Raw genomic sequence first — 26,588 nt, 5'->3', positions numbered from 1 at the left:
TGAATCAGTCATGTACCATATGGGCCAACGAATCACAATTGTGGATCGAAATATTATACAGTATATTTGACATAGCTTTTTTTATAACCTAAAAACAAAAGGTTTCACCTCACACCTGACCTCACACAGTGAAATTAGATTTTCTAATATGGGATAGTGGATCAAAGAGTAAAACATAATAATGAATTGAGTTATAGTGCTTATCATCTTCTGAGACAACTCTCGAAGCACAAATAAGAGAAACGAACTAAACTAAACTAAACTAAAATAACTGTAAAAGAACCTTATCGGCTCAAATAAATCCTCACTTATGTTTATTATAGGAGTGCCTTCAACTTATTTTTTGTTATTGATTAAATTCTTTTAGGCATACCGGCAACCGGAACGCTCACCCCAAAACACGCCTCCACAGACCGCTCGCCCCAGCGGTATTCATTTTGCTGAGGTTGAGGATAAGAATATGTTTAGGGTATAGGCATACCGGTAGTTTTACTGAGGTTAAGTTTAGGAATAAGGCTAGGTTAATGTTCCAGAAAGAGAATGGCTGTAGTTAAGGTTGAAATTACCACCAATTTATCTCATTAGCACTGCCTGCACTCCCTGCAGTATTTATAGGTTTCCAAGCTATAAACACTACATTAACCACATGAACTCAAGCATAGGGTCTTGTCTTCATATTTGAACATTGTATAAAAATAAACATTTGACGAAAACAACAGCTCACAGAGCTTGCTGATTGGCTATTTTCTATGAAGAGATTTGGGGTAGAGGGGAAACAGGTACCGGGTACCCCCGGTCAATGAAATACTTTATAGGAGGGTTGAAACAATAACCCACCCACACAGGCACACACACATCCATACAGGCAAGTGCAGAGGGGGTGCCTACCCGGCCTAGGGGGGCTTGAGCCCCTGCCCTTTTGCCTCAAAGGGCCCCTTCCCTAAAAAAAATCATAATAAAAGAAAGATCATCAAAAAAATATTCTTTTCTGTGGGGGGCCAATATGGGCCATTGGCCCTTCAAGATGAACATTTGACAAGTAATAATAATTCCACTATCATAATTATTAATTATTATAGTTTTGCTTATTTTACTGTCCAATGACATGAACAAGGGACGGACCCCACAAAAAGACCACCCCCAACAATGGGTGCGCCGCTATGCTAGTGCACACACATGTGCCCTTTTCTGGAGTTTGAGCCCCTGCCCCCTCAGTGCTCTCTGCACGGCCCTGCATCCATACACTATAATGTGGCACTGTGAAGTGACAATGAAGCATTTTTCATGCTTCATTCACTTTTAGCTCCACTCAGAGCGCATAGTTTCAGACTAAAAGTCTTGTTTCTTCCACAATACACTGCCTATAGGCTACTTGAAGAAACCCCCAAGTTCTTCATCATGTCCCCTCCTCCTCTTCCTCCACCTTGATGTTTGTTTTTAGGTGAGCAAGTTGATTGGGCAGCCGGGGGTGTTACGGTCGGAAATCACATGGTTTTATTTCGAGACTCTCCGAGACGCCATTTTGGAGGAAAGTTTGGAATTTTCAGACCCTATGCCCAGGAGGAGGAAAGAGGAGAAAGAAAAAAAAGGAGGAGGGGACACGGGGAGAAGTTTGACACGAATACACACAGCCGTTATTGTGCACAGGGGGACAGTGTGTGTGTGTGCAAAGAAAGTGGTGGAACCGCACGACACGACACGGGACCGTAAGCACCAGATCTGCAGCTTTGAAGGAGTTTTTTTTTTTTTTTTTTGTATTTATATTCGCAAAAAGCTGCGAATCAAAGCCTCGGGGAAGAGTCACCGTGGTGGAGTTCCAATTCCAACAACATTCATCACCTGTGCGTGCGTGAGATTGAACGTGCGTGCACGGCCAACACACAACACACACGCACGACACACACCAGTCCAGCAGACACCAGAGAGAGAGGGAGTTCACTCTCTTCTTTTTCAAGCAGCATCAAAGCGAAACGAAGCGGGCGGGACTGCCGGGGCTTTAGCAGCAGCCCTGCCGGCCACACTAGCGGCTGATCGCGGCGTACGATCCTGATCCTTCCCCCTGGTCAGCTGTCAATACGGCTGGACGGACGCACGTCGCACGGTGCTCGATACTCGGGCGGGTTTCTTCAGGAGTTCATTTCTGGATAATATCTGGACACCTGGATTAATTCGGGGGTCCTTCGGGTCTGGATCTTGTGTGTCTCCACATTTTGTTGGAGAGTGTGTGTGAGTGTGTGTTCTGGGGGGGGGGAGTCGAACCGTGGAGGGGGTTTCCTAAACCCAGTCCAGGGAAACACACACACACACACACACACACACACACACACACACTTGGACAGCGGGGGAAAAGTGAAAGTGCTGCGCGTGTGTCGGTGTGTGTGTGTGTGTGTGTGTGTGTGTGTAAGTCTATCTATGTGCGTGTGTGTTCGTGCGTGTAGAGACATAAGTGATCTTTAACAGACTGTGTGGTGGGGAGTTCCACTCTCTCACACACACCACCCTCCTCCTCCTCTTCATCATGCCAGTCAGGAAGAAAGGTAAGCGGCTTTCACCTATCTGTAGCCGGGTGGTGTAGTGCCCTATGTTGTGTCCCCGTCAGAATCGGTCTCCACTCTCCCTCAACTTGGGGGGGTATGGGGGGAACGTTATTATCTGACAGACAGGGGAAACCCAACCCAAGCTGTCAAAACACCTACTATGGGCGCTTGTTTTTACGACGTTGTTTTGCAGTTTCGTATAATCCAACTAATTAGGAAATTAACTTGTTTTAATGAAATCAGAACGCGGCGGGGGTTAAAACAAATCATTGGTTAACTTCGAGGTGACACAGATTCCGACGGGGACACCAAACTCGGCGCAACACCACCTGCTAGCATTGCTAAAACGATACAGTGGAGTAACTAACGTTATGCAGCCACCTGAGCGGAAATTCATACATGTCGCTTATGTGACGGACACGTGTCTACAATAACCTGACTAATGTTCTCAATAAGACGTGTCTGTATGGTCTGCTAAACTAAAGTCAGCCTGGAGTAGGCAGGCTAGCTGCTAGCCACAGTGGCTAGCCAAGTTGTTTATGGGGCACCTTGGCTGACCACAAGTCAGTTGTTAAGTCTACTTTTGAGGTTTCATTGTAGCTGCTTTGCAGCGTCACCCATTGAACTTCTGATGCATTGTAACCTGCCGTACAATGTTTACATTGTATTAAACGGTTGTATAATGCCAGGCGACGTTGTAACCTGCCGTACAATGTTGGACAGTTGTTGAACGCTGAGAGTTGATCAAGTTCATCCTCTCTGTTGTTATGTTACATTTTGAAATACAAGTGGAACTCTGTGCCCAGTTGGCACAGGATTATTGAACCTATACAAGTTTTAACTACCGGTAAGGTATGCAAGCAGAAGCACATCTTAATTGAAAGTTTGAAACTATAGCTACAGTGGAATAAATAAATATAGTTATCACAGGTTGTTTGAAACTTTACAAATTAAATTTAGTTAGCACAGTGACACTGACAGTGTTATTGAAACTATTCAATACACATTTAATAAATGTAGTTCTAGTTAGCAGTGAGCACAGGGTTATAATTGAAACTACAAATGGAATACAGTGAATATGTTTAAGCACAGCATTGTTGAAACTATTACACATGGAATAAATATAGTTGGCACACTGTCTCACTTCACCTGAGAGACAGACCTTCAACCCACAGTGCAATATTTTATTCATGTGTATTCTGCTATGTGAAATTATACTATCCCCAAACAGCAGTTCTTAAACCTTTTCATGTTAAAGTTCCCCAAATCGATACATATTAGGGCTGAGACCTCCATTTAAAAAAGTATATTGTGACAGTCTTCTCTTATGGCGGTCCCCCCAGGAGAAGATTGCTGTAGATTTAGTACACAATTCTATGACAGTCTCAAACCGCGGAGAGAGTTAGTCAGCGTGTCGGCGTCCTGTTAAGCATTTTCTGTTTCTATCAGGGAAACGGGCCGGATTTGTGGTACCCTACATTTTATCACATACAGTAGTTATTTTATGTTAAACACACTAGGTTAGGTCAGATGTGAGTGCCACCCCCTGCATGCATTTGTTTGATAGTTGGTGTAAAAGGGTTTGTTTTTGTTTAGAGATTACATTACAAGATTTCATACTAAATGGGCGTCTGTGTCCTTCTGGAGGTCCCTGTGTCCCTCACATTGGGGGTCCTTGAAGTGAAAAAGGGTTGAATCACTGGCACTGATGGAGAGGAAAGTAACTGGTTGGAATAATAACGTGTTCCTGGCTTCCATGTGCTACGTCCAACCGGGGAACTCCCCCCTGTCAGGTGCAAAGAAGCAGCTTGAACTCTCCCCTGTCAAGTGCAAAGAAGCGTCTTGGAGTCCCCCCTGTCGGGTGCAAATAAGCGGCTTGGACTCCTCATGCATGGAAGGACGCATGAGGTCAGGCTCTCCCCAGAGGGGGGAGCAGAGGGAGTGTAGCACCCAGGATTACATTATACATTTGACACAAAAAGAAGCACATGCTGGACATAATGTATATGTGTATTAACGTCTACCTCTCCTGCATTGTGTGTGTGTGTGTGTGTGTGTGTGTGTGTGTGTGTGTGTGTGTGTGTGTGTGTGTAGATGCACAGCGAGCCATGCTGCTGCTGGAGGAGTACAGGACGAAACTCAACCACACAGAAGACAGACAACTCAGACACTCCATCCAGAGAGTCATCGACATCTTCCAGAGCAACCTGTTCCAAGCTCTAATAGGTAAGACCCTCCTCGCGTTCTCTTTTCAAATTAGAATACAAGCTACAGACTACAGTAGCTGCGACAGACAGCTGCGACTCAACAGAAGGTAGCAGCCGCTTCAGGTATCCAGGCTACACAGTTTGCCCACAGTTTTTATGAAAGTGTGAATCGAATATATAAACAAAAGAAAACGACAGATCTACAAGCACACAATGTGTCACATTCGTGACGCATCGTGAACTTGAAGATCTGCTATTTTTGGCAAAGAGATTTGGTGTAGATGGAAAATGTACAGTACAGTTCTCTAAGATCACATTCACACCTTTAGATTCGGTGTGTTGCATTTTTAATTTGGTGCGTTTTGTCATTCACACGTGTTGGGCTTTGTCAACCGCAGCAGGGAACTTTATGAATGTGTTCAATTCATAAACTACCCCATTAGACCACGTCTGTCCACCGGGCATCGTTACGTTTACTTCTTCCTCCCACAATGGCACATTCTTTGGTTCATCCCCTATATTTGAGGCGATTGCATTCACACCTGCGGTAATCTGCCATCTGGTGTGCTTTGAATCGGAGCCCCTGCTTTTTTGGTGATGCATTGGTTTGTTCCGCACCAGAATTAAAATGAGCCTTCACACCCAAATGAAGCACACTTTCCGACAATATGCAGCAGTAAAACATATACTGGTGTCGTGTGAATGCATCCCTATGACTAGGGGTTTAAGTGGTTAAAAACCTCGCGTGTGTGTACTGTATGTATAGTGAAATGCATGAAACAATCCGTTGAGTTGTTGCCATGTTCAAAAGATGAAGCGGTCTGCAACTAATTACTTAACCACTTTAAACCTGTCGTGACTATTTTGGGCAGATAATATGTTATTTTCGCAGGTCCCAGTTTGAAATGGGGCTTTTAGGGTGTTAAACGAAACAAGAAAATCTGGTCAGACGGTTTGTGAGATTAGCTCCAAAAACACAGACACACTTATAGACGGCTCCCTGCCGAGTTCAGAGTCTAGCCGGCGTAAAGATAAAACGTTGAGGAGATAGATTGGTGGAGAGGGAGAGAGCCAGCCGAGGAGGAGAGATGTTTCAAACTCAAGACACACTGAGCCAGTGACGGAGGAAAAGCACTCCTTTTTTTGATTGATTGAATACTTTATTAGTCAGAAATGTAATCAGCACGTGGTACGCTAAGACATTGGGGCTAAAAGAATAACACAAAAACGTCCTGGGGGCTTGTTTCCATTGCGTTCCTATGTATTCAATTCATCAACATAGCATGGAAAATTAACAATAATTCATGTATACAAACACTTTCACCTGCGGTTACGGTACGAGGGGAATGCTGTGCTGTGTGTGTGTGTATTGTAGGCACTGTCACCCATCCATTGCAGGCAAGTCTAAACTTGTTACCGGATCAACACACACAAGGAAAAAAAGGGTGCAACCTAATCATGTGCTGGTGCGACCATGAGGAAGTTGGTAGCACCACCGTTGGTGTCAGTGGAAAATGTAATGTGTAGCTCTGCAGACTGCTTTAGTGGTCATCAATAACATAGAACATGACTGTCATCACTCTCTGGCAGAAACCTACTTTCTAGTATTGGTATATAACTAATGAAAGGTATTAACAAGAGCTTGTGAATAAATAATAACTACATAATTACTCATGGATTAAAGTTCTCAGTCGCCAAGACTGATTTCAGTCATGTAGTCATCGGAGCAGCGAAAATAGCCGATCTACAAGCTCTCAATGCAACACATTAAGAGCTTGTAGATCGGCTATTTCCGGTTATTGTTTTAAGAATAGAGCATTTGAAGTGGTCAAACTCACAATATGTTCAGAAGTGTCTTCCCTGAAATCTTAATAGTCTCTGATATTTCATGTAAAAGCAAAGGTTAGCTTCAGTGTGTGATTTCTTCATCTGGTTGCTCAGTATGTAGAACAGCAGGAACAATAACTTGTGTTTAGGAAACTGCACTAGTGTGTGGTGGGCTCCTTTTCATACTGCTTCACAAATCGCACATTCATCCATGAATAACTACATTAGATCCGTTGAAACACAGCTCCTTTCCCCCCCACTCCCTGAAAAGTAACTGTTTTGGACATATAAGGTTTCCATATACACATGCTCTTTTGGCAATGCCAAAGAAGCCCTTCACAACTGTCATCATAGGTCCACGGCCCTGCTTTCTTGTGACGTCATTTAAAAGAGTCTAAGGATGCACTCGGCACTGAGGATTTGGTAACACTTTACATCAAGGTTGGGTCTATTAATGTATCATAATCACATGTATAATGCACTTCTAAGGCTTCATAATACTTGTTATAAATGTTAGTAATCATTTAGCCTATGACAACTTATAACAAGGTTTTATGAAGTGTTATAAGTGCATTTTAAGCTCAGCCTACGCAGCCATATAAGTGCATTATATATGTGATTATAACGCGTTATATAGACCCAACTTTATATGAAGTTTTACTGAGGACTTTACTGTGCTGTAATAATGAACGCATAGTGCTTTTATCCAAAGCGCTTTACATTGTGCATTACATTCACCCATTCACACACACATTCATACACCAATGGCACCAAAGGTACCAACCTGCACATCGGGAGCAATTAGGGGTTCAGACTCAGTCTTGCTCAAGGGCACTTCGACACTAACCCTGGGTGGAAGCAAGCCCACTGTGCCATGGTGTATTGTATCTATCGATAGACTGGATTAGGATTCGATCCCCTAATTCTAAAGTGAGAGTTGAAAAGATGTGTTTATGGCATCATTGGATATTGTCCAGCTACTGTATACAGTATATGAACAGAGGCCTTCAGTGGACCGGGCGTCTCTAAGTAATTCAGACGAAGAGGCTTATTGTTGGTATCAACCGAGAATGCAGGAGTGTATATCCATGTTTCAATGTCCTAAAACTGTGATTTTCAACATTTTTCATATCAAGGCCCATTATTTATTCGGTATTTGAGCAACCATTTGATGTGATTTAGCCTCTCGGACCCAAAACATAGACTATTTTAGTATTTTGTTGTCATTGGATAAGATTTTGTCGGAACTGTATGCTCTCAAGAGTACGCACGGTCATACACACGGTTGCGTGTTCCCTTGTGGTCCAAATGGGGGCTCTTTTATTTGAAACTGTAGAATTGAAGATTTAGTTCAATTTAGTTTTGTTCAGCTTCTTTGCTGTTGACTGTTATATAACGGACAGGTCATTATGTGACTTTTGACAACATCTTATCACTATTGTGCAACCTCAAGCTCTATGATCTTGTAGATCTGCTATTTTTTAATATACTGTATAGAGGCTATATTTTTAAGATTTTAAACTCAGATCTTTGCTTCTGTGGGTCCCTGGCACAAAACATTTTTGCGATGGAGGTCCATGGCCAAATGCATTTGACATTAAAATGTTTGAGAATTGTGAACCACTGATACAGTTTTTCAGAAAACCATTAGGATTTGGAAGCCTATTTTTATTTTTTAATCAGCCTCAGGTCGAAATCTGGCATGGGCTGCACTCTGTTCAGCATCGTTCCATGGTTCCATTCCATTGTTGTGGGCCTGCTGTGCTGTGCAGTCACAGTGGGGTGTTAAGTCAGTCATGGACTGGCCTGGTATGCAAGTGTGGGTCAGATAGCAGTAAGTTAGCGGGGGTTTCACTGCTTACTGTGTGGGTGGAGAAAGACAACACAGGGACACGCCCCTAATGTCAACCAACACTGCGCTTGATGGAAAGCTAAGAGGGAGACGGTGTTGGAGAGACAGACAGACAGACAGACGATTGAATACTTTATTAACAAGTTGGTTAACCCCCCTCCCCACTGTAGGAAAGCTGAGGGGCATACAGTATGAAAGCTCAGAGAGACAGTTTTAGAGACAGGAAAGCAGAGAGAGAAAGGGAGTACGATTGCTGTAGGAAAGTTGAGAGGGAGACAGTGTAGCAGAGGGAGACGGCAGTAGGACAGCAGAGAGGGGGACAATGTAGGAGAGACAGACAGTGGTAGGACAACAGAGAGACAGACAGTGTAGGAGAGACAGACAGCGGTAGGACAGCAGAGGGGGACAGTGTAGGAGAGACAGACAGTAGTAGGACAGCAGAGGGGGACAGTGTAGGAGAGACAGGACGAGAAAAGGCTCTGGAAGGTCTCCAGATAGGCTAATGGTGCATGAAGTCGTGGAGGTGAACGTCTCTCAGACACACTGTTCCATTGTGAGACACGTGGTGTCTTAAAGACTGGGGGGACTGTCTACTGAACTCTGAGGAAAAAATGTGTCATCTTGCATGGTTGGATTAGTAGGGTGTGGCTGGCAGGAGGTTATTGTAGCAGCCGCGGTTACTATATAACTCTCAAAAAGAGGCATATATTTGTGTGACTGTTATTGCCAGAGGCGGCTTTCATGTAGTTTGCTTTTTCTTTCTTAAGAACGCCCTACGGCTACTTGATCATGCTACAGCGTCACACAAAAGGATACAAAGTGACAGATCTGCTACTTTTGCTACTATTTGTACAGAATCCTGAAACGTAACAGTTTTGGACATGTGAGGTTTCCACCCCATGTACTGTAGATGATACATTTCCTATACTGTACTATGACTATGTATGTAATATGACTATTTTAATAAAAGCTTTTAAGGGTATTACAGCTTTGTTGTACACAAAAGGAAGAAAGATGGAAAAGAGATTAGATACCAACTTTACAAGTAGATTGCCGCCACATATCACATACACCCACTGGGTCTCATTCAATGTTGGGTACAGGGACCCCAAGGGGTCCGGGCGGGGATGATCCAGGGCGTCCGCAAATCAGTGATTGATTGTTGAGACCCTTACGGGGTCTGTAACTCTGGGAGTGTTCAAATGGAACCAAATTGACCCGCGTAAGGGTCACATGAGGATCCGTGGCCCAATGCATATCAAACCGGGGGTCTTTCAATTGAAAGATGTTGGGAAACACTGACCAAAGTGTACATGACAATGGTTAGTTTGAGAGCCACGCTGTTCTGGGGGGTTATGTCACAGTCATATCCATAACCTCAGCTCATACCTCCCTCTGGGATGTTATTTCTGTATCATAAGACAGTCATTGTATGGCGTTTAACCCCCGACCTGGGCCTGTGGGCATTGGCCACTTTCACTGTCATCCATGTGGAAGCACTCTCTCTCTCTCTCTCTCTCTCTCTCTCTCTCTCTCTCTCTACCCCCCACATTACTTTGCTCCATTCATACTGTATTGCATCATGGTGCGTCTTGCATCATTTACAGTGTCTCAGTCTGTCAGCAATGAGTCGACAAACGGCATAAACACAACAGTAAATGATGCCTGGCATTGACCTGAATCAAGATGTAATTAAACAAATGCACCTGGTTGTGCAAACCCTACCTGGATTATAACGGGCACAGTGACTTTAACAACACGTACAACATGTTGTCTTTTGTTTCATTTTCTCTATGTAGATATTTAATTTATTTATATAGTTGATAGTTGATTGAACCTGTGATGAGACAATAAAATGGATCCTGATTAATCTCGTCTGACCCTAAAGTTAATAATCTCTTCGTGGCAGCCTGGCCATTCTCACCCACGTTTCATGTCCATGTCTTTTCAATTTATCTGGAAAACACAGAAACGGACATGACCGATTAATATACTACCGGGAATTATGGTTCTCAAAGTGTGTGTGTGTGTGTAAGGGGGGGGGGGGGGGCAGTTGGCAACCCTGTGGGATAACGCTTGTATAGTTCCCAAACCTTTTAGCTCAAGACCCAAAAGAGAAATGATTTTGCCCGGTACCCAAACTAATGAAAATTGCGCTGCTTTAGCAAGCTGGTTAGACAACGATCATGAATGTAGACGACAGCTTCACGACTATTCACTACCTAGTTGAGCAGTTCTGATTGGCTGCCTCGTCTCCAGCCATGTTGCCTCAGAATTCTTTAGGGTCACTAATTTGAGCATAACAGCTAAACAGTGGCCTACCTTGAGCAGCAGACCTGCTGATTTAATGGGTAACAGACAGTAACACATTTGAGTCTCAGTCACTGTACCCAGGACTGTGGAATTCATAGGCAGTCATAGAGTAGTAGCCAATTTGAATGGAATCTGATCAAACTGACAGATACTGATACAGAACAATATATTGCTGTCAGGTGGAAACCTTGTATGACCAAAACCATTCCATTACAAAATATATAATAATAAAATAGCCTATCTACAAGCTCTCAATGCATATTCATATCTCGACACGTTGGGAGCTTGTAGATCATTTATTTTTTATTGTGGACCACCACCGCCGCAATATAAAAGCAGCTGGTAATATGACTATGTCATAATTTCTTGTTTGCCTTTATTTGACAGGTAACAGAGGTAGACAGGAAAGAGGGGGAGAGAGACAGGGGGAGGACATGCAGCAAAGTTCGTCGTGATTGGGACCCGAACCCGCGACACACAGTAAAGCTGACTTACCAGCCTGGCCATTTGACAAGTTTTGACCAGTTTTATTGATTACTTTTGATGCAGTAATTGTCTGTAGGACCACCCGGGGACCCCCCCCCCTTTTTTATTTATTTGGGAACCAGTTGTGTAGAGAGAGGGTCCAGGGAGAGACTGTTCTGCTACGAGGGGTAACTGCTTGTAGTGGAGAGCGCCAGCCAGGGAGACCAACTGAACAGCAGGAATGCGGTCCGGCCTGTTTGAGTTTCCCATCGCTGGCTGTCCGGCTGGCTGCTAAAGTCAGGTTTACTGGCAGTCCAACAACGGACAGACAAGACTGGCCGAGGGCACAGCAAAGAGTTGCAGTCAGAGGGACGGATAAGATTCCGGTACATTTCCGGAAACGTCTCTGTAATTTACATGGGGAACTGGCTAAGCACTTTTCAACCTGACGTCCCCGTTTTTGGACATGTCTTTATAGGTGAAAGATGTTCAAGCCTGTAGTCTCCGTCGTCTGAATCCCACCGTATATCAATGCTAGTAATATAGAAGTACTCTGTTACAAGGAAATGTCTGGAATTCAAAGTATTGGCATCAATAAGTACAAAAGTAGAAAGTATTGTGCAGAATGTCTCATTCTCGTTTTCACATGTATAAAAATCATTTGAAAATAGCAGATCTACAAGCTCACAATGCGTCACATCGCAGCCATTTCTTATATTTTCCATACATTTCAGTAGTTTCAAGTTTCATAGCTGGTGTGGAACAGGTGTCGACTGCCAGTTAACATTTGATGAGCGTCACAGAAATGTTGACTGCAAGACCTGTGAGCTCCTTGGCGATGGGAGAGGATTACAAGTACAGCAGAGAAAGTGAAGTGAATTAAATAGCCTTTTGTTGTCTGAATGAAGCCGTGTGCACTTGACCTGATGAAAACCCACGCTGTTAGAAGAGGATCAGTGACAGTGTCCTTGCTAAGTGCCGTAAGCAGTATCTGGCTGGCTATACCTGTTGCCTGCTGCTACCTCTACAAAACAAAATCTGGATTATTTTGAGGCCAAAAAAGATATATTCCGGCATTTGAATTTCAGATGGTAAAAGTAAAACACATGGTTCATAATGCCTTCTCAGTGATGGATGAACCAGTGATTTGTTGTTGTTCCTCGTCTGTCTCCTTGAAACCAAAGTGTTCCCAAAACTAGCTGAATTGGTTTTTATCTTTCTTGTTGCCCAAAGGCTGTCTTCCTTCCCCTTATCTTGGTTGGAGAGCTGAACTAAACATGCCCCAGCAGCAGCCAAGTCAAGGCAGTAGCCAGACGGCTCAGATAGATATCTTAACTGTCTCTGGAGTTGATGAGGTAAGATGGTGGGTGTGTAAACCACGTGGGACTCTCCCCAGCCTAACTGAGAGAGAGTGAGTTTGGGTTTTAATTGGGTATTATTTATACATGATGCTTTGTGGTGCGTTTTAAGTTTGCATATACTGTACCTGCTACTTTTGATGCTTTCGTGTGTGGTACAGGGTTTCTCAAAGTGGGGGCCGTAATGCAAGTCCAGGGGTGCTACAGGATGCTTTGATTTGGAATTTATCAATGTCACTTCATCACTTCTGTACTTGCACTAACTACTTGTGCGTTCTTTATTAATCTACGTACACCAAATCTCTTGGGCAAAAATAGCTCATCTACAAGCTAACGTGTCGCACGACACATTGTGAGCTTGTAGATTGATTGATTGAATACTTTATTGGCAGAAATGTAAAGTCCAACAGAAATGTAATCAGTACAGGGTACAGTCAAACAGAAATGTAATCAGTACAGGGTACAGTCAAACAGAAATGTAATCAGTACAGGGTACAGTCAAACAGAAATGTAATCAGTACAGGGTACAGTCAAACAGAAATGTAATCAGTACAGGGTACAGTCAAACAGAAATGTAATCAGTACAGGGTACAGTCAAACAGAAATGTAATCAGAACAGGGTACAGTCAAACAGAAATGTAATCAGTACAGGGTACAGTCAAACAGAAATGTAATCAGTACAGGGTACAGTCAAACAGAAATATAATCAGAACAGGGTACAGTCAAACAGAAATGTAATCAGTACAGGGTACAGTCAAACAGAAATGTAATCAGTACAGGGTACAGTCAAACAGAAATGTAATCAGTACAGGGTACAGTCAAACAGAAATGTAATCAGTACAGGGTACAGTCAAACAGAAATGTAATCAGTACAGGGTACAGTCAAACAGAAATGTAATCAGTACAGGGTACAGTCAAACAGAAATGTAATCAGAACAGGGTACAGTCAAACAGAAATGTAATCAGTACAGGGTACAGTCAAACAGAAATGTAATCAGTACAGGGTACAGTCAAACAGAAATGTTATCAGTACAGGGTACAGTCAAACAGACTTTCCAATGGGATTACCGAAAAAAAGTCCTTGCGGTCTTGTTTCCATTCGGGTCCTGGTTATTCAATTCATAATCATGACATGAAAAATAATCAATAAATAATCTGACCTTGAAATAATTTCCATTTACTTTACTGAGAGCATGTTTGGACCCAAAAAGAATGGATTGTGTTTTTCCCAAGATGTAGTGAGAGTTTGTTATCGGTAAAGATGTAGTGACAGTTTGTTATCGGTAAAGATGTAGTGACAGTTTGTTATCGGTAAAGATGTAGTGACAGTTTGTTATCGGTAAAGATGTAGTGAGAGTTTGTTATCGGTAAAGATGTAGTGACAGTTTGTTATCGGTAAAGATGTAGCGAGAGTTTGTTATCGGTAAAGATGTAGTGATAGTTTGTTATCGGTAAAGATGTAGTGAGAGTTTGTTATCGGTAAAGATGTAGTGAGAGTTTGTTATCGGTAAAGATGTAGTGACAGTTTGTTATCGGTAAAGATGTAGTGAGAGTTTGTTATCGGTAAAGATGTAGTGATAGTTTGTTATCGGTAAAGATGTAGTGAGTTTGTTATCGGTAAAGATGTAGTGATAGTTTGTTATCGGTAAAGATGGAGTGCTGAGTCGTCAGCAAAGATCTGCAATGTTTTGCCGAATGTTTCCCTCAGAATAGGGATACTGGTGTTCAAGTGGTTTAAAGTTGAGTATAAGGTTTTTTTTGTAATCCTAATGGAAACAAGTTTTCTTTCATGTTTGACAGCAACTATATATCACAATTCATAACTATTTGGTCCCCCTCCTTTTGGGGTCGTTTTGGACACTGTATAGAGGGTATGTGCGTGACATCATCATCATACCCAGAAGTTATGCAGGATCGCCTACTGTGGCGATTAGGAGGTTAGGGGTTAAGAGTTTTGCTCAGGAGCACTTTAACACGTAGGCCATGGCTTGGAGCTTCCAGTTCCCAGACGGTCTGTCTATGGCTGCCCCCATAACATATGTATTATTAGTAAGGTATGTTTTAATTTACAGTAGGTGTATTGTGGTGCTATGTGTGATACTGTGATTATGAAAGAAAAAAAAATCAATCTGTTTGGCTTTTAGGCTTTGTAAACAAATTGCACAGGACAGATATGACAAATAACATATACTCGGAGAGAGAGAAGCCCTCATCTCGGCTGATCTAGGATTTAATCCCACCAGAGCGTGCTCTCTCTCTCTCTCTCGTGTGTGTGTAAATGCAGAAACAATATAAAGTAGAACAGAGAGTGTGTGTGTGTGAGACACTTAACACTATGTGTGCCCCCCGTAGGGAGCCCATGATGTCTGGCGTCTTACGGTATTTTTTTATTATATAAAACCGTATCGCTAAAATCTATGATTTTGTTTTTGCTCGACCATTCCTTCTGCAGCGCTCCTAGACATTTGCGCTACTGCCGTTCACTTCCGTGTTTACGACCCGACTGAACTGTCTCTTTACTCTAAATCTACGTCGCTCTCCATGGTTTCGATAAAACGGCAATTCTGTCATCATTTCTGACTTAAAGGGCCACTTCACCCCATTTGCAAACCAGATCTTATTTTTGCGCGCCGCTCACTTCCTTCCTGGACTATAATTCCCATAATGCTTTGGTCCACTGCTCCTTGTGGATAGGGGGAGGGCTGTCTTACTGAGACAACATGTAGTCCAGGAAATAAGTGAGTCCAGTTTCCATGACATCATGGACACTTTGAAATACTGAAATATCTAAAAACGCATATTACCCACATAAAAAGTGTTGTCTTTTTCTTGTCTCCCAAACATCATTAAAAAAGATCTGGTTGCAAAAGGGAGGAAGTGGCCCTTTAACCAATCATCTTGTTTGGAATATAAACGCTTCTAGAGAGAGTTGAGATGTGGCAGCGCAAAGTAGTAATGAAAGATTATAACTCACGGTTTTGGGGGGAAATGGAAGGCGGGACTTTACAGAGTAAAATCTGCTGGGCAGTGGGCACTCTAGCGCCTTTATTCTAACTTAACACTGAAAAGTGTTAAGTTCAGGTGGGTGGTGCTAAGGTGAATACCAGGTATACTTAATGAACCGGTGGGTGTGGCCACATAAAATCATAATTTTAACACATCAGACTGTAAAATCACGGCACTCGATCATTAACGTCTACTCATGCTTGTGTTTCTCCCCTGACACTTTTCAGTTGCTTGATTCCGTATTTAGATATTTCATCATAATTTTCCCAGACTTCAAACATCCTTGGTTCTGGTCACTCTGTTTTTTATTTTATTAAGCCCCCTCATGCATAGACGGATATCGGATAATCTCAGTCAGTTTGAAGTTACAGTGGGTTTGTATAGGAAGAGGGTGTGTCTGATAAAATTAATATCAAATACTGCAGCTGTCCGGTGTGCTCACAAAACCACAAGTAGACGATAAATTGACCCCAAACATGTTTGAAAGTGAAATATCCCTTTAAGGTGTGTTAAGTTGTCTCCTCAACCACTCTGTCTTAGAGAAAGGCAGGTCCATGCATCATGCATGTCACGCACGCACGCACGCACGCACAGGTCTTGCACTAGGATGTTTGCGCAGCTTGCATGGGAATCCTTCTCCCATCTATCTCACGGTCTGTTCATTCATTTTCTCTCTCTCTAACACACACACACACACGCACACGCACACTGTTCCCCTCTTCTGACCTCTCTCTCTCTCTCTCTCATATTTCCCTGCACGCTCATTGCTCGCACTGCCATTGCTCTGTCTCAGCTCTTGCTAATGAAAAATAGATTGCTGCTGCACAGCCCTCCCTCCCCTCCCCCCTCCTTTTCCACCCACATCTACCCCCCCCCCCCCCCCCCCAGGCACTCCAAGATATGTATGCACTGGACTGAACACAATGTAATCTGTCTGTTGACACGACCATTACCCCAAGTCTGTAATCCCACAACTGCTGTTTGAGACAGAGAGGGAGAGCGAGTAGCGGGCGGGACCCATTCCTGGGTCGCAGACTCATTTTTATACAGTAGGTCATGAGTAAATTAAATATAGTAAATAAAGTTTACTATATTTTACTTTTGCATTTTCAAAAATGTAATTTCCCAATTCGTTCATTGCTATAATGAAAGCACGTTGGCCTGTTTTGGGGGTTATTCGTTAACTAAAGAGAATTTGAAGTGGTCAAACTAGCAATAGAATGCAATATGCATGTTCAATCTTCCAGAAAACCCGATATTTAATTAATAAAACGGTCAAATCTGCAATTTATTGAACAGGCTGTATGGCTACCGAAACATAATCATTTTTACATTGTGTGTGTGTGCGTGTGCGCGCACACAAAACAGATCAGGTCATGTGTGAAACCCCTGCAGTGTCTCGTCACAGTTTTGACGTGTGCCGTCTTGTCCGTCTACGTACTTTTTTGGGGAAGTATTTCTGTTACTTCCTGTTTTATAATAGGAGGGCACTCCCCGGTTTACTGTGATTATGTTTAAGTAACGCTGCCAGGGTGGCAGTGTGGGAGAGACCAAGGGAGACTGTGTGGGACAGCTTTGCTTTTGACAGCAAAACATTGATTTTAGTCATATTTCAGTCATCTGAATCTTTTACTGTTAGTTTAGCTTTAGTCGACTAAATATAAGATTTTAGTCGACTAAATGTACAGTTGATTTAGCTTTAGTTTTCAGCATGCAACCACTCAATTGACTTTAATTCTACTGGTTCTCTTCTCCAACATCTCTAACATTTCAGTGTAGTTTCTATTTCTTGACGAAATTGTCAATATATTTAGCTTTAGATTTAGTCATCATGGGTTAGTTTTTATCTAGTTTTTATTTAGTTTTAGTCGGTCAAAAAAGTTAGTCGACGAACATTTTTTGTCATAGTTTTGGTCGACAAAATCAACCCTGCTGTGTGGGGGTCCGGGAACTCAAGGGTATTGCAGAGGGTCTCTCAGACAAATATAACGTGTTTTTTCTTTTCAGGGATCACCTGACAAAAGAATATTCTCCCCGTGTCCCCTAGGGCAGCGGTTCCCATTCTCCCAGGAGTTCCAGGGTGTCCCCAGCTTTAGTTTGGAACCAAATGGGTCAAACCATTATGGGTCTAACTCAAATGGAACCAAATAGACCCTAACGGGTCCATTTAGTTCCATTTGTACACTCTCAGAGTTAAATTAACAGTGGTTTTACAATATAAATTGGGGTACCAGAGGTAGAAATGCCGTAGGCTAATGTGTGTGAAACTCACTGCTACAGCCGTAAAAATCTTCCCTTATCGGGGTCACTGGCACATGTTTTCAAATGCGGGGTCCGTGGCCTAATAAATGTTGATTTGGAGGTCCTTGACACAAAAAAGTTTGGGAACCACTGCCCTAGGGTAGATACCCTCACAAAAAACGTGCAGTAATCCTGGTCTCTAAACTACCTCCCACTGGCCATCTGGGGCGCCTGATGGAGGGGAACGGAACTGGTCGGAATAACGTGTTCCTTCCACGTGCTACGTCCGGCCGGGGAAACTTCCCCCTGTCAGGTGAAAAGAAGCAGCTTGGACACCTCATGCATTGAAGGAAGCATAAGGTCAGTCCGCTGCCCCCCCCCCCCCCCCCAACCAAATTATTTAATGATTTACAGGCTGGAGACAGAACCATGTATACTGAAGTTTTTTGTTGAAATAGTTCACGCTCCTTTCCTAGAGTTTATTTCACTTTAGACTTCCTTCACTTAAGCCTTATATACTTAACAAATAGATAAATTGGCCAAAAGCTCACAACATGTAGATAGGCTATTTTGCACTATTAAAAAAAAGAATTGGGACGCCTATAATAGTGACCAATGGACCAGTGACCAAAAATAGAGAAGTGTTTGAAGATTGTCTCCTTAATAGGCTGGAATGTCTATTTAATTTAAGCTGTACAACCGAGAGTTCTGTCAGCAGAACAGATAACCCTTCTATACAATATAACCTTTAACTGATGACTGACTTTTGATGAGTTCGTGTGACGTTGTATAGTGTGATGAAGCATAAGGGGTTAATTTACGGACAAAACACAGTTAAAAGTATGGAGAGAAGACGACAGTAATATGTAATGAACTCTTACAGTTGGAAAAGTGTCTTGTGAGAATCAATGAACACTGAAGTAGTCAGTTGTGATGTTGTTATGAGTGCTAGCATGGTGAAATGGCCCTTTAAATAGCACAACAGTGCTCCCATTCAGGGTCTGTAAATTGACAAACTCTATGAGAGTGCACAGCCCTACCCCAGCCAGTGCACGCACGCACGCACGCATTGCTCTACTTGTGAGGACATCATCATTTTAGGATGGACTGGGGCGCCCGCTGGCCAAGTGGTCCAGGCGCATGCCACATATACAGTAGGCTCTGGCCTGACAGCACGTCGCGTGTTTGAGTCCCGTTCATGACTACCGTAGTTAGTAATGTCATCTTTAACTAACCTTAAAGCCTGTGTTGTAGGCCTCGGGGCGTATTCTCTCCTCCGCATCATCATCAGCCGATCTACAATGCGACACATTGTGAGCTTGTAGATCTGCTATTTTCAAAAGCTTTTTTTACATTTCTACTTTAAGTTGACATTTTGATGTCGATGACCGGTGGACCGGTCGCAGCACTTCATCCAGAGAGTGAACGATAATTCCTATCCGTTCTCTCACACACACACACACACACACACACACACACACACACACACACACACACACACACACACACACACACACACACACACACACACACACACACACACACACACACACACACACACACACACACACACACACACACACACACACACACACACAGAGAGAGAGAGCTCCCTTATGGCAGCAACAGTGTTACCAAAGATAAACATCTAAGTTGGGAAAGCCTCTCTCTCTCGGTCACACAGTGTGTAATGCACTGTACAGTAACAGTATCCCACAATTCCACAGGGTTCTTCTTTTCATTGGCCATCAATCCAGCGTTGTGTTTAAGGTCAGCGCTCACCCACAGTCTCCTGAGGACACTCACACACACATGAAACTAACTAACTATCGTGTGTGTGTGTGTGTGGTCCTGAAAAGTAACACACCAAAGCACTGTGTGGACACACCAAAGCACTTCACATCTACACAACAATCCCAATGTATGAATTGAGGCTTTCATTTTTCTCTATTTAGAATTTGTGTAAAGAAGAAAAAGATTTCTAAATGATTAGGGAACATTTCCCACAATGGGGACTCTACGCTACGGTTACCTTGTTCAGGGGTCTGTAAGACTGAGAGTGCTCTGAGCAAAATAAATGTGTGTGTGTGTGTGTGTGTGTGTGTGTGTGTGTGTGTGTGTGTGCATCCATGCACGGCCGTTTCATGGACGTACCTCTACTATGTTGAATAAAAGTTGCGCGTGCGAGTGAGATGTGTATTGGCATGTTCCCAGCACTGCGCTGCAGGCTTAACTTCATGTGAAACTGTCCCAGATTATAGGAGAGCTGCTGTGCATTGTGCCGTCCATGATGCAACATGTGTTCTGGTAATAGGATCACAATGTGTAGGATCATAATACTTAGACACTAGATCACATGCGTTGTGGGAGCGTCCATATGTAGTCATTACATAATCGTCTAATCGCAATCATTTTTAGATAATCGCGTTTATGTTTGCATAATCGTCAATCGTTTCCATGTTCTAGTGTCTGTCCAGACATTTTCAGATATTTTTCAAAAAGGCAGAACTACAAGCTTACAAGCTTACAACTCAACAGTGATTTGTTTGTTTATTTAAGTTGTTTGTCATCTGTCCTGTGCAATTTGTCATTATGAAGCCTAAAAGGCAAACTTGGATTATAGAAATTGTAACGGTTCAATGCAATATATATTTAATCGCAGTTCTTTGTGTGACTATTAAAATGTATTGCCAACTAAATGTGTAATGGTGACAGTCCTATGTGTGTCCCAGAGAGAGATCTGTGTCACCGTCATGACGATTCATCCTCATTCACGATTCATCCTCATGACAATATCATTGTGATTAATAATTATAACAAAACATTTCTGTTTGGCCTTTTAGGCGTTGTAAAACAATATTGCAGGCTCCAGATATGACAAATAATAAAGAAATGACAATGACTAAATAGTGTTTTACACCTGTAAACCATGTGATGTGACTGATGGATATAAAAATAGGATCCATCTTTTATCATGATAACTTTGAAAGGACTGTATAATTAAGAAAACATTCTTCGATAGCTCAGCAGGGAGACCAATTAAATACCGTGCTGTATTTACCTTAAAATGAGTGAATAGCCCTTTAAATGACCATCACTGTACCAAAAATAGAAACATACCTTAAAAAGGATTTGGAGGCAGATGAAATAGAGATCGGAGAGAGTTTAAGGTTTAACCATTATTTTAGTAGGCAAATTTACATAGAGAATGTGCTACATGGTTCAGATAATAGTATTTACATCAATATAATTTAGAATAATCAATTGTTGATTCCAAAAGAACCCGAAGCTGAACTGAACTTCCGAACTGAACTCCGGACCTGAACTCCGGACCTGAACCCCTCTTCACAGTATTTGTTCCAGGCTAAATACTGCAGATCACGTCAGATTTGTTGATATAATGTTCATTGGCTGTAGATGTTTCATGTCCGCCATGTCAGATGACAAGACCAGTGTTGGCGCTCTTTCATTAGTGCAACGCCTAGATGATGAGGATGGCGTAGCGACGCAGAGTTCATCTTCCTTGGTTCAGTCATTGATGCCCATTGAAGCCTGGAGAGCGCCTAGGCAGGCGTTGCCAGGCAACCTGTAGATAACTTTCCCTGCACTGTGAACTTTCGGCAGAGAAAGAACGCTCCCTGACTCAGTGAGCAGCTATCTGGCCTAGACCAAGGTCATATGCATGTAGACTCAAACCATAATAGACACTTCATTATTGCACGTTTGTGGCTGGTGGCAGACAACATGGAGACTGAATAAGGAGTCAACAAGATATTAAATGGGACAGATGAAAACATATTTTGGCCATAAACCTGAATGACATGACATTTAGGATGATTAGGAACAACGCTGCACAAACAGGCCGTAGGCTAAGAGTAAAATGATGATATGGAGCATAAGGTGACAATATGAATGATCCGGCCTGGGTCAAAGTTCAGGAGAATATGAGAATATGAGACATTGACCACTGGACATTAGTTTGTAAACAGATAAGACCCATTTTATCTATCAGTGACAATAGAGCAGATTCTGGTCATTTATTATGCCAAAAATTGTCCATACTTAATCAAGTCCTAAGTAAGACTTTATTAAGTCCATTATTGTACTTAATACACTTCTTCATTTTAATCTTCTAAAACAGTTAAAATAGTCAATGTTTTCACAATGTTAGAAGATTAATTTACATAGATTCATAGAAACGATTCGGACTACGATTATGCAAAGCTTTATCATGTCAAATAATCGCGACCAGACAATTATGTAATAATAGTGTGTTGCCCTCTGTGTGTGCCTGCGGCTCTCCGTCCTGACCATCTGTCTGTCTTTATATGTCTCGGTCTCTCACTCTCTCTCCTGTCTGTCTCAATAATGTCCAATAATACAACATTTAATGTGATACAAAAATGACATACATGAGATGATACATTTTGGACCGAAAATCCCAAACCACACCTTTCAAAAGGAATGAGAACACAGGTGTTGCTTCGACCATTTGGTTGCATTTGTTCACACTCAGAGTTGCCAATCATTTTGCCGGGGACCTCCTCAAGAACCCCACTTTGATATAACACTCTTATAAGGAATCATGTCAGAATGAAAGTTAAACCGTTCTAATGTGCAGTCACGTTACACAGGTTTCTTTCTTTCTTTTTTCTGAATCTAAAACTATTTCTAGTGGGTATTTACTTAAAGCAGTCATGCAGTTATGTATATTCTCTGTCCAGAGTCCATGGGGCCATTATGTACCAGGGTGTGTACACATAACATAAGAATGACAAAGTCATATTATACCAGCTACTGTCAAGCTAAATCCCTTGAAAAGTACTGTCATAACTCTTGCATCCAGTTGTGGAAAGTAACTTATCGAATTCTGTACTTTTGAGGTACTTTTACTTTGCTTGAGTATTTCCAATTTCCAATAGTTTTACTCCTACTCCACTACATCTCGGATCCAAATATTGCACTTTTACTCCACTACATTTATTTAAAAGCTTTAGTTAGTAGTCACTAGTGAGTAGACCAGCAGTTATTTCCTTTTAGTATGTGGCTCCTCATGTGGGAGCGTAGCCCTAACCCTGGGAGACAGTCAGACAGTCAAACAAGGTCAACTTTATTGTCCACAATTGCCAATTGCCCACGACATTTGTCTTGGGCATTAACAACTACATAACAACTACATTAACAACTTCATTTTGGCCATCACATCGTGACGCATTGTGAGCTTTGTAGATTATTTTTTTCAAAAGATTTGTATACATTTGGAACTTGAATGAACAATGAGTACTTTTATTTTTGGCAGTTTAAAATCCATTCTGATCAAGTACATTTTGAATACCGGACTTTTACTTTTACTTGTAACAGAGTATTTCTTCTCTATATTGCATCTTACTAAACATAACATGCACGCGTGCACACACACACGGGTCACGATTACTAAGAATGAAATTTGCAGTGTCTCCGAAACGGTACATTCAAAGAGTTGAAAGTGTTATTTAATACTGCAGTTTTAATTTAGCCTAGTAGTTGTAAGTTATTTTTATATTCGACTGAGCATAGGCCAGCATGCTCCACAAGCTCGCAAAAAAACAAAAAACCCTCTACACATAGACTGGTATGAATGGATGCAATCTGTGTGAGCCAACAGTCACTCAGGAGGGAAAACACTTTATCAGTGTGTGTACATCGGTCCACTCTCTCTCCGGTTTCACACACACGTGCACCGTGACCTCGGGGTCACCAGCAAGCTCCCGGACGGAGCAGATAAGGTCATCACTAACTCACCACACCTCCGAAGGCCCGTGATGTCATAGATTAAGTGGGAGCGCAGCCAGCGTGGTGCACTACTAATCTGGTTTACGGTGGCAGTGTGAGTGACATTGCTCCAGCGATTTAACGGGGATAAGCACCAGATAGTTTTTATGAATCCCCGTCCAACGATCACTAATGCGGAGGTCTGACTATACAGCTGAAAATATATACTCACCGACCGGAGTGAGCAACTAGGGGCCGCATGATATGACTTCAAAATAATATCACCATTCAAACATTATTATTTTTAGTTATGGTGACACACATATGGTGTGTGTGTGTGTGTGTGTGTATATGTTGTGTATATATATATCTATATATATCTATATATATATACCGGTATGTATGTGTGTGTGTATATATATACAGTGTGTGTATATATATATATATATATATTTATTTTTTTTATTTTTTCTGCGATGCACTGCCAGACCTGGACCGCTGGACCACGGCCCAGGCCATGGTGCAAACGTTTTTCCCTCGATTATGAAGCAAATGGTGAAAATGGCTGACTACAAGCTCACAACACAACGCCTTGTTAGCTTGTAGATCAGCTATTTTCACTACATTTTGTACACGACCCATTGTACGACAAAGTGTAATACAGTTTAAGACAAGTGCTTAATCATCTCCATAATTGAATCAGTTGTAAGAATTTATTCAAATTCATGTGGGCCAATTCATTTATGTATATGAGTAATAAAAAAATTATATATATACCGTATATATATATAGGAATGTATATATATATATCTATATAAACCTGCTTCTCAATTCATCAATGCGCCTACATGAGAAAGTCTGTTATTGGTTGTAAATGATATGGATTTAATTACATTTTATGTTAATTGTCTGCTCCTACGGGAGGCTGGAAACGGCAGTCAGTCTTCCGTGTGTGTGTGCTGAGTTATAGCAGCGTTTAATCATGTGTATTTTATGTGTGTAAAGTGAAACCCTTGACCTTTGTTAAAGCTGCACGTTGTAGGAAGTACATACACTCTACTGGGTGTTGCCAGAAGAGACGGCATAAGCCTGTCCAAGTTTGTCCTGGAAGTGTGTGCGTGCCCGCATGCCTGAGTGTGTGTGTGTGGCGTGCCCACATGCCTGTGTGTGTGCGCGCCCGCATGCCTGAGTGTGTGTGTGTGTGCACACATGCCTGTGTGTGTGCGCGCCCGCATGCCTGAGTGTGTGTGTGTGTGTGTGTGTGTGTGTGTGTGTGCCCACATGCCTGTGTGTGTGTGTGCGCGCCCGCATGCCTGAGTGTGTGTATTACTATAACTTGTGAAGGTCAAATTTCCACACACATACTGCATATTAGAATAAGATAAGTAGTTTCCTGGTCCTCACAAGACAAATGATAGTTTCATGGCGACGGGGGAGGATTAGACGTCAGGGTCATAGTTATGCCTGATTTATATTGTACTTAGTTGTGTTGTGTTGTAGAGTAACAAGCATGCTGTATGTATATGTGTGTGTGTACACACACATGCCTGGGCGTGTACTGTATGCGTGTGTATGTGTGTTTTTGTGTGCGTGTGGTGTCCCGGCTGGACAGTGCAGACTCAGGGAATCACGTGTGTGTGTGTGTGTGGCTCCTGTGTGTGTGTGTAGCTCCTGTGTGTGTGTGTGTGTGTGTGTGTGTTGAAAACATTTATTCTAATGAGGTTATTTCCAGCTGTCATCCAATCCGGATCTCTCTCTCTCTCGCTCTCTCTCGCTCTCTCTTGGAAAGTTTGACTTGGAATGTTGTGAAAATGTGGCACAAATCTTTCAATATATTCTTTCATAGCAAACTTTTTTTTAACTGTTCCCTGGAACAACATATTTTCAGCTGGGGGTCGGCGGCCAATTACATGTAATTTTTGGGGTCTTTGACATTAATCTAACTAAGTGGATTGTTTACACAGCATTGAAAGAAAGAAAACACTCACCGTCTCTGTCTCATGATGTTCTTTCTTGCTTTTACAGAGTACAGAGATCGACTGCTATACAATCAAATAAATCTGTATACAAGATCATTTCAGATTCCAGCAGGGAGAGGGAGGGATATGCTAAATTACCACTTTTCGCGGGGGCGAGTTGGTAAAGAGGCGATTTGATTGGCATCCATTTAAAGCAGTCATGTACCGTAATTAAGGACTATGAAGCGCCCCTGAATATAAGCCACACCAGCTAAATTTAGGCCACACCGTTGTATAGGCCGCAGGGTTCAAAGCATGGGAAAAAGGTAGCGGCTTATAGTCCGGAAATGACGGTATATAATATATATTCTTACTAGTCCAGGGGCCATTACGTATCCAGGCAGGGTGTGTACAGGGGCAAAACTCTACGCGAAAAGATGTACCATACAAGATTTGTCCAAAATGGCATCGTGGCACGTTGTGAGCTTGTAGATCAGCTATTTTCAAATTGCCAGAGTGGTGGTTGAACACATTTTGATGCTATATTGACTACTTTTGGCTGGGGACCCAGCCACAATTAGAATATTGAGAATACCGTAGTAATCTCAGAGCCTCTTCCATTAAAAAAACAATCCAAACATACCCTGTGCGCTCTGGAGAAGAAGAGATAAAAAAACCCACACACAGGCCCATATAGACGGGAGACTAAGTGCCAAGTTGTTGTACGGACCAGAATAATCATGTGACCTTGGCGCCACGCGTCTCTGTCACTCTGTCAGCCTCCAACAGCTGTGAGGGACCTTTTGCACACGCACACACACACACACACACACACACACACACACACACACCCTCATCCGAGCTGAGGCATAACACTATGTATTGTTTACACTTTACTCAGTGTTATGCAATGATGACGTGTGTGTGTGTGTGTGTGTGTGTGTGTGTGTGTACAGTAATTCTGCAGTTCAGTTTTGTTTCATGCAACATAGTTCATAACATTTGAACCATTGATTTTTATTGGTGTTGCTGTTTTTATCCATTCATTCTGCCATGAAGGAGTAGGACCACTT

The 26,588-nt window shown here is 42.3% G+C and overlaps 1 protein-coding gene across 10 annotated transcripts in view; it reads left to right on the top strand.

Moving 5' to 3' along the window:
• Positions 1-1,595: 1,595 nt before the first annotated feature.
• dlg1b (discs large MAGUK scaffold protein 1b) overlaps positions 1,596-26,588 on the top strand; it is a 136,575-nt gene continuing 111,582 nt past the window's right edge. For all 10 annotated transcript variants that reach the window (XM_080778280.1, XM_080778279.1, XM_080778288.1 and 7 more), the window contains exons 1-2: positions 1,596-2,537; positions 4,632-4,763. In XM_080778280.1, coding sequence (XP_080634406.1) covers positions 2,519-2,537; positions 4,632-4,763 — 151 coding nt within the window. In that variant the 5' untranslated portion in view covers positions 1,596-2,518. The remainder of the gene's footprint in view (positions 2,538-4,631; positions 4,764-26,588) is intronic.

The sequence above is a fragment of the Protomyctophum bolini genome (genome assembly GCF_963924005.1).
Source record: "Protomyctophum bolini genome assembly, chromosome: 12".
In the NCBI taxonomy this organism is placed as follows: domain Eukaryota; kingdom Metazoa; phylum Chordata; class Actinopteri; order Myctophiformes; family Myctophidae; genus Protomyctophum; species Protomyctophum bolini.
Note: the sequence above shows the minus strand (reverse complement) of the source record. Positions and strands in the feature narration are given on the sequence as shown.